The 8,121-nt window shown below is 52.6% G+C and overlaps 2 protein-coding genes across 7 annotated transcripts in view; both read left to right on the top strand.

The window, feature by feature from the left end:
- Positions 1–3,696, top strand: part of LOC113202523 (putative sodium-dependent multivitamin transporter) — an 11,425-nt gene extending 7,729 nt beyond the window's left edge. For all 4 annotated transcript variants that reach the window (XM_026416784.2, XM_026416785.2, XM_052270946.1 and 1 more), the window contains exons 4-12: positions 75–299; positions 626–741; positions 817–936; positions 1,026–1,176; positions 1,257–1,403; positions 1,499–1,723; positions 1,811–1,968; positions 2,051–2,294; positions 2,372–3,696. In XM_026416784.2, the coding sequence (XP_026272569.1) occupies positions 75–299; positions 626–741; positions 817–936; positions 1,026–1,176; positions 1,257–1,403; positions 1,499–1,723; positions 1,811–1,968; positions 2,051–2,294; positions 2,372–2,452 (1,467 nt within the window). In that variant the 3' untranslated portion in view covers positions 2,453–3,696. The remainder of the gene's footprint in view (positions 1–74; positions 300–625; positions 742–816; positions 937–1,025; positions 1,177–1,256; positions 1,404–1,498; positions 1,724–1,810; positions 1,969–2,050; positions 2,295–2,371) is intronic.
- Positions 3,697–3,949: 253 nt separating this feature from the next.
- On the top strand, positions 3,950–8,115 carry LOC113202493 (facilitated trehalose transporter Tret1-like). Of its 3 annotated transcripts, none has more exons than XM_052270947.1 (6): positions 3,950–4,352; positions 6,060–6,190; positions 6,274–6,409; positions 6,492–7,255; positions 7,333–7,649; positions 7,719–8,115. In XM_052270947.1, exons 2-6 carry the CDS (start codon positions 6,065–6,067, stop codon positions 8,029–8,031), a joined length of 1,656 nt encoding a protein of 551 aa, XP_052126907.1. In that variant the 5' UTR covers positions 3,950–4,352; positions 6,060–6,064; the 3' UTR covers positions 8,032–8,115. The 3 variants fall into 3 exon arrangements, with proteins under 3 accessions (XP_052126907.1, XP_052126908.1, XP_052126909.1); XM_052270948.1 differs by lacking the exon at positions 3,950–4,352 and adding an exon at positions 4,813–5,405; XM_052270949.1 differs by lacking the exon at positions 3,950–4,352 and adding an exon at positions 5,462–5,906.
- Positions 8,116–8,121: the final 6 nt, after the last annotated feature.

The following is an 8,121-nucleotide window of genomic DNA, read 5'->3' as shown; positions in this document are numbered from 1 at the left end:
ATTTAACTTTTTTGTTGAAATTTTTTGAAAAAGGAAATAATGTTATCTCTTTTCTTTTTTGTTTCCTTTATCAGTACTTGGAGAGGCGGTTTGGAAAAGGAGCTCGTCTTGCAGGCTCCTTTGCATTCTCCCTTCAAATGATCCTGTACATGGGCATTGTTCTCTACACACCAGCATTGACATTAGAAGCTGTCACTGGAATGTCGAAAGTATGGGCGATATTGTCTGTTGGGTTGGTGTGCACTTTCTATTCAACGATTGGTGGTCTCAAGGCAGTCCTAATCACAGATGTATTCCAAGTAAGAACTAAAAAACAAGTATAAGAGTATATAGTAGACAAAAATGTGGTGGGTTTCTCAGTGACTGATAGATTTTAGAGCAAGATTTTATTTGGCTGTTTGTTTCATAGAATGCTGCTTGGAGATAGTCAGTATTACTAGATACTCCATAACAGTCAGACCATGGTCTGCAACCAATGGTATCAGGAATCTTGCCTTGCAGCTTGTCTGGCTCTGAGAAACTTGTTTTGTCTCACCTGTAATTTAAGTTTAAATGAAGTTAGATTTTGATAGCTCTGTACACAAACAAAAAAATAATCAATGCTTTTTTTCTCCTTATTTTTCAGTCACTCCTGATGTTTGCTGCAATTTATAGTGTGATTGGCTCGGCTTGGGTTGAAAAGGGAAGTCTATCTGAAATTTGGCGAATTGCTGAAGAAAACGGTCGTATTGAATTCGGAAAGTGAGCAACAGTATTCATTAGTCTGAAAAGATTAATTTTATTTTCACCCCAATAACACCTTTTACCTGTTTGCAGTTTTGATATCGACCCTACTGTTCGACACACATGGTGGAGTCTTACATTTGGGGGAGGAGTAACTTTCCTTTCATTGTATGCAGTCAACCAAGCACAGGTTCAAAGATATTTAGCTGTCAAGTAAGTTTTTCCGAATGGTCCTATTTTCAATAAAAACATTTAAGTGTTTTCTTCCACCATATGGCATACTTTACTCCTAACTTTGACAGGGATGTAAAAACAGCTCAGAAGTCCCTGTGGTTAAACTGGCCTATACTCATGCTTCTTAGTTTTTCAACATCCTTCTCTGGTATTGCAATTTACTCAAAGTATGCTCACTGTGACCCTCGCTCATCTTGCCAGATCAGCAGCTATGATCAGGTAAACAAATTATTTACTCCTAAATTTTGTTTTTGTTTTTTTTACAATGGTGTTTATTATAATTATTTTGATTCTCTCAGCTTATGCCGTATTATGTAGTTGATACAATGGGCCACATACCAGGACTGTCAGGATTGTTTGTGTCTGGAATTTTCAGTGCTTCCCTAAGCACAGTCTCTGCTGCTGTGAACTCATTGGCAGCCGTAACTTTAGAAGATTATATCAAGGTATGTAGCTTTAAGTGGCTTCTGTGGAAGCAATTGAAATTTTTGATTGTGGATGTATTGATTACGCTATCTAATCCCTATTTGTTTTTGGACAGCCTATTTACACATGCTTTAAGAAGAAAGACTTGCCAGATAAAGGTAGTGCCTACCGCGCTAAACTGATTTCGGTGATCTATGGACTAATTTGTATAGCACTTGCTTTTATCGCTGAATACCTTGGTAGTGTCCTTCAAGCATCTCTGACAATTTTCAATGTTGTTGGCGGACCAATTTTGGGGCTCTTCTCTCTTGGGATGTTTTTCCCCTTGGCTAACCAGACTGTAAGTTAGATCAAAACTTATGTGTATAGCATTTAGTTATTACATTTTTTCCCCATTAAGAAGTGACTTTTATTCTTTTCTTTTTAGGGTGCTTTAACTGGTTTTCTGTCATCTCTCGCCTTTTCCCTATTTTTGGGATTTCCCACTTCAAGGCCGGCTATAAAAGCACTTCCTGTGTACATGGATGCTTGTCTCAATCTAAATAATACCTGCTCCGTAACTCCAAGCCCTCCTGCTGTGACGAGGTAACTTACCACCTTATTGTATCACCCATTTGGCATCATTAGATGGTTTTTATTAATTATCCTGTATATGATTGTTTTCCAGTGACAGCGACATTTTCTACTTGTACCGTTTGTCATACATGTGGCTTGGTGTGTTAGGATTGATTGTATGCCTGGTTGTCGGCATATTCGGTAGTTTATTGGCAAGCCACGTTCTGAATATGCATCCTGTTAATCTGTCCAACGAACTAGACCCAAACCTTTTTGTTCCACCTGTAGCCAACAGTCTGAAGAAGAAGCAACAAATAATCCACTTAAAATCACTGATGGATGAGAATTCTGTGAAGGTACATTTTTACCTGTGACAATTTATCAACAAACTGAATAGAATTTCAATTCTATATCTCTGATTTTTATTTTGCAGACTACGAATGTTGAGTTGGATCAAATTGGAGATAATACTTCAATTTCCAGTGCCCATAAAATAGATGTCCTGCCTCAATAAATGTGATTCATGCAGTGAGGTTGTGAATTCAGAAATGAAGAAAGCTTGTAGCATCTAGTAGTATTGTAGGTATTAGGGGTTTAGGTAGCCTGAGATACATGTCATGTAACATGTTTGTTTTTTAGTATATGTTGTGCGTCTCTGCTCAGCTTGGTAAGCACAAATACCTGGTGATATTTGTATGAAACATAAGTCCACAATACTCTATTGAGTCAACCTATCATTCCATGAAAGAAGGAAAATTTGAACAAAATGTAGTTAGTGAAAATGTCACCCTATACCAATAACTCTCTACTTAATTTTTTGTTTTTTTGTTACTTTTTCTTTTTGCTACCTACATTGTTAGGAGCCAAGGCAGCATTGTACAAAAGCATTTATATTGAGGATTCAAAAGTAAGTGCCAGTGTTAAGTTTTGTTTGTTTTCTATTTGTTGTTTTTCCAACCTAAGGACCTGAGTCTGTAGCAAAGATGTTCAGACCATTTGATAAATGTTTTATTTCAGTACTTATTGTAATGTTGGACCAACATTTACATGTTTTGTGAATGTATGGAAAGTTTTCCATGCATTAGTTGATACTTGTTAACCACTTTCCCACTTCCTTATCATTCCCTATATCATTTTCAAGTATGTAAAGACCTGAACTGACTTTAATTGGAAAAGTATTTTCATTAACTATTGCTTGCTATATATTATATGAATATGTCATGGTATTTTCACAGTGTTGTGGATGCGATTCCACCACAGACTTGCCTTGCTACTTGTGTTCATTCGGTGTACTGAACTTGTGTGTTCCTATATATGTCTTGTGCTTTGACAATAACTTTAACATATGAAAAGTACCGCTTGATGGTCTCCAAATAATTTGAATTTGGTACTGATCTTCCATCCCTTGTCTTCCATTTTAGTTGCTATTTTCAGCAACAGCTGTTTGTGCGAGTAGTTCTATTGTTTCAACTTATGGAATATTTTATGAAATGTTTCTTGCTATGTGCTATTGCATATATTTGTTATGTATGTTATTTTAAAGCGTCGCCTTTTATTCGGATGTCGCAAGATGTTTTTAAATCCAATGTATTTTTGTTTTTGTTATCTCTCGTTCTTCTATTTAGCTTAGTTTATCTGGAAATGAGACTGAACCCAACCCACCCAAGTATTCAACCTTGTAACAAAACATTCATTGCAAATTTAGCTTAGTTGCTGTTTTAGCATCAAAAATAAACTTGTGTGCAAATTAAATGCCAAGAGCCCCTCCTGTTTTTTCTGACATTGCATGTCTGGTGGGCGCCCTTCTTTCACGTGGTTCTCACAGAAGTTACAGACGACTTTTGAGCGATCTCGCGGGTGGTTTGAATTTACGCGGGACTAAAGTCAGGGCTGCACTTTTGCTTTTGCACCAGTGTGCCTAGTGTGCCCACCCTGGCCGCGAGCCCGCGGGAGTCCGCGCCATACGGCTTGTTGCCGGCGCGGTTAAGAAGTGATGCCGCCCGCCGACACATCTGGGTGTTGCGGCACCGGAAAAGTACTCGCGGGCTGTCCGCGAGACCAGACGGGCTAGACGACATCGGGCCGGGCGCCAGCCTGGGTGGGCCTCTGGGCGGGCCGCAGCTGGCCGCGAGCAGACGACGCGCGGGAGGGAGCGCTCTGCTCTGCAGCATTGGGAGGAGTGGCGGGGCGGGCTGTTGACAAGCAGCTGAGCTCGGGAGACGCCCCTGAAGACGCTCGTAGTCAGTGGCCAGCGCCGGGAGCGCCGCGTATCACCCCATGCGACTCGAGGCGAACAACAACGCGGAAGCACCGGCCGAAGGCGAGGTGCCCGTCGCCGCTGTCCACCGAGTCCACCCAGACGTCGCCAGCCCCGGCGCCGGCCCGACGCCGGCCTGAACCAGCCACCGCGACAGGTTCGTGCTGTGTTGTTTCTTTCGGTTATGTTGCTCCTGGACTCAGGGAAGCCCGGCACGTTTCAATTGGCCCGTCTTACGGCTCGTATACGGTATCCTACTGGAGCATGGCGCGAAGACCTTCGCTTCCTCGCGACGCGGACGCGCGGGCGGACTTCCCCGACCGCGGGGCCCCCCGCTGCCGCCACCACCTTGAGCTTCAACAGCTTGTGCCGCCGCTAAAACAAGACAACGCTCGGAGTGAATCCGTCGGACGGGCGGCGTCTAGCTCGCAGACCTTCAGCCCGCGCGATTTACTAATGCCGCCGCCACCGCCACCCATGACCGTCAGTTTGTCGGAGGGCCGACCTGGCAGGAGCGACTGCAGGAGCATCGCTCAGCGAGCCTGCCGTGGTCACTCTGTCATCGGGGGGGAAAGTGGGGGGGGGGGGGCTTGCTTATCAGCGATACAGTGGTGTGGTCAATGCCTTCGGTGGCGAGACGACGCCCAGACGGTATCAAGAGCCCGCAGGACTTTACATTATTTTTGTCGATCTTGGACAGCGCAGAGCGCAGCTTCGCTCAGCCTCACCCAGCCTCACCTCGCGCCGCGGTGGGGGCGCCGGCCTTGCACGCACGGTGCAGTATTTACCACAGACCTTGCCACGCCGCGACAAAGACTGTGCGTTATCAGTAGAAAGACTGCAACACCCTAAACAGGGGTATTATTACAACGTGGTACGCTTCAGGTTCGAGTTATGGTTACGCTATACTCAACCGGCAGCGGCTTGGGGGCGCCGTGGCGTGGCGTCGGCGGCGGTCGCTTGACCGTGAGTCGTGCGCTGTTTTATTGAGTGTCCTCCTGGACCCCAAGCCCGCGCCCTGTCTCTCAGCTCAGTGGACTGTACGAAGACGCCCGGTCGATTTTTGTAATACGGCCCCACCACTCGCTTGCAAGGCCTTATCTCGCAAAAAGATGATCCGCGGCTAGAGCGAGCCAGGACGTGGCCCAAATGAAGCGCGAAAAGCAACAGTGGAGGGCGGGCAGTTTTGAAGAATAGAGACGGGGTCACGGTAAGTAGTGCGGAGGACATTTGTTAGTCAAGCTGTCTCCTGATTCTTATGCAGCACGTGTGCCGGGCGGGGCCTAGCGCGGCCGCCTAGGCTACACCCGTCCGACATTATCTCAGATAGGCCCTGGGACAGATAGGCCTCACCCCGTGGCGGAGGAACGGCGGGGACCCGTGGGGCTGCATACGGCGCCCGGGATTGAGCTTGCCCGCGTCGCTCTTCCACCGCCCGTTTGGTATGAGGATGAGGATTCGCTCGGGATCATACTGGCGCACGGCGCGCGTGCGCAAACTGTACCGCGAGGGATTCCGCCGTAATCTTCGTATGGGGCGCTGCCCTTAACGTGGCAGTCTTCCAACCCAAAGCCTCTCCCCGCACAGCACCATGTCACCCAACTCCGCGCGCCGCGCACCTTCATTCGGCTATTTCTAGCGGCCCACCCGCGGGCCCCGGGCCCACCCGGCCTCTCGCCGGCCCGTGTCTCTCGCCCCTGCCAATGCCGAGGTAGGCGACCCAACGCGCGCGCCCGCACACCGCCGGCCGAGACTGCCTACCTGCGCAGGCGGTGGGGCGCGACTCGGGGCGCGAGCTCCGCGAGAGCCCCTCCTTCCATGCCGCGGCTCCTCTGTATCCCCGTCTCTTTGTCATGTCACACAGCGATCATGGACGAAAAGACGTCTCTGGACGGGGCGGGTGGAGCCATCGCCGTCATCATGCCGAAGAGCCCCACCAGCTACTCCAGGCCGCCCGCCGCAACTGGAATCTCCTGGAGGGCCGCAGTTCCCCAGGTTGGCAATCACACGCACGCCCTGTGTATACTTACGAGTGCCACGTGTTTATGCTGGGCTTTCTTTAATCTGTCGTTCGCCAGGTCGTCGCCTCCGTGGCCGCGCTCTCCCTCACGCTGCACGCCGGCGTCAACATGGCCTTCCCCGCCATCATGATCCCCCAGCTGGAGGCGGCCGACGGCCCCTTTAAGATTGACCGCGACTCGGCGTCCTGGATCGGTGCGTACTGGGCGCGGTCGGCCCGTTCCCCCCGGGCTCCACGTCCTCCGCCACGGGGATGACGGCCTCTTTCTGCTTGCAGCCGCGGTGGTGGCCGTGACCACGCCCATGGGCTCGTTGGCGGCGGGGCCAATCATGGACTGGGCCGGGAGGCGCGCGGCCTGCCTGGCCGCGGCCGCGCCGCTGGTGCTGGCGTGGCTGCTGCTGCCCCTGGCCGCGGGGGTGTTCCCGGGGGTGGGGCTGGTGTACGTGTCGCGCGCGCTGGCGGGCATCGGGGCGGGGCTCTCCACGGCGGCCGGCGTGTACGTGTCGGAGGTGGCGCACCCCTCGCTGCGGCCCGCGCTCCTCTGCCTCAACAGCGTGTTCGTGGCGGCCGGCATCCTGCTCACGGCCTGCATGGGCGCGGGCATGCCCTGGTCGTGGATGGGGGTCGTGTTCGCCGGCGTGGCGGCCGCGTCCGGGGTGGCCGTGGTGCTGCTTGCGCCCGAGAGCCCCCACTGGCTGCTCAGCATGGCCCCCGGCCAGCAGCTGGAGCGGCGCACCGCGCTGGCGCGCCAGGCGCTGCACCGCCTCAACAAGGACGAGCGCCTGATGGAGGCGAGCTGGGACCGGCTCGTCGCCAGCTCCTCGGCCGCCGCTCGCAAGGACCCCCAGGCCGACGCCGAGGGCGAGCGCCTGCTCCCGCACCGGAGGCTGCGCGGGGTCGCCGCCTTCCTGGAGCCCGCCACGGCCAAGCCCATGCTGATCCTCAGCGTGCTCTTCATCCTGCAGCAGCTGTCGGGCACCTACGTCATCATCTTCTACGCCGTGCCGCTGTTCGCAGAGATGGGCAGCCGCGTGGGCACGGTGAGTGAAGAGCAGCCAAGTGAGGTACGCGTCGGTTAGCTAAAACTCGCCATAACCGTGGGGTTTGGGGTGTTCAGAGCCTGGACGAGTTCGGCGTGATGGTGATCATGAGCGTGGTCCGCTTCATCATGAGTCTGGTCACCGCCCTGCTGTCGCACCGCTTCGGCCGGCGGCCCATGCTCATCGTGTCGGGGCTGGGCATGGCGGCGTGCTCCGTGGCCGCCGGCGCCACCCTCGTCACGGCGCACGGCGCTCCTATCCTAGCCAGGAACGTCTCGGAGGCCGTCAACGGCACCACGACGGCCCGCTCAGTGCTGAGCTCCGGGGAGGTTTTCGAGGCGAGCTGGCCACCTCTGGCCTTTGTCGTGCTGTTCGTCCTGTTCAGCTCCATCGGGTGAGTGGTCGAGGAGTGAACCTCTTGCCCCACTGGGCCTGCCCTGTCGCTGACCCCCCTCTTGCTCAGGTACCTGGTGATGCCGTGGACGCTGGTGAGCGAGCTGCTGCCGCTGGCGAGCCGCGGCATGGGCAGCGGGTTGCTCGTCTCGCTCGCCTACCTCTTCATGTTCGGCGTGGTCAAGAGCTTCCCCTACACGATGGCCACCATCGGCGCGCGCAACGTCTTCTACCTGTTCGGCGGCATGGCGTGCGTCGCCACGGTCTTCGTGTTCTTCTGCCTGCCCGAGACGCTCGGCCGATCGTTGGGCGAGATCGAGGCCATCTTCGTCAAGAAACCGGAGGAGAAGGTTGAGAAGCAGGGGAAGTCATCGGCGAGCTGAGCCGGGACCGAGGCGGGGGCGATAAGGGGAGCCAGACCGGCGGGCAAACAACGCCCTCGCCGCGCGGTCCGGCTGTCTGGACCCCCCCCC

Source organism: Frankliniella occidentalis, unplaced genomic scaffold (genome assembly GCF_000697945.3).
Source record: "Frankliniella occidentalis isolate FOCC.00 unplaced genomic scaffold, Focc_3.1 Scaffold144, whole genome shotgun sequence".
In the NCBI taxonomy this organism is placed as follows: domain Eukaryota; kingdom Metazoa; phylum Arthropoda; class Insecta; order Thysanoptera; family Thripidae; genus Frankliniella; species Frankliniella occidentalis.
The sequence above is the reverse complement of the archived record's forward strand: the minus strand, read 5'-3'. Positions and strand labels throughout refer to the sequence as shown.

Bases quoted from the DNA above. Each gene is read 5' to 3' on its own strand.
- LOC113202493 (XM_052270947.1), top strand. From the start codon at position 6,065: ATGGACGAAAAGACGTCTCTGGACGGGGCGGGTGGAGCCATCGCCGTC. The intron at 6,191-6,273 runs GTTGGCAATCAC...GTCGTTCGCCAG, and splicing joins GGAGGGCCGCAGTTCCCCAG to GTCGTCGCCTCCGTGGCCGC. The intron at 7,650-7,718 runs GTGAGTGGTCGA...CCTCTTGCTCAG, and splicing joins GTCCTGTTCAGCTCCATCGG to GTACCTGGTGATGCCGTGGA.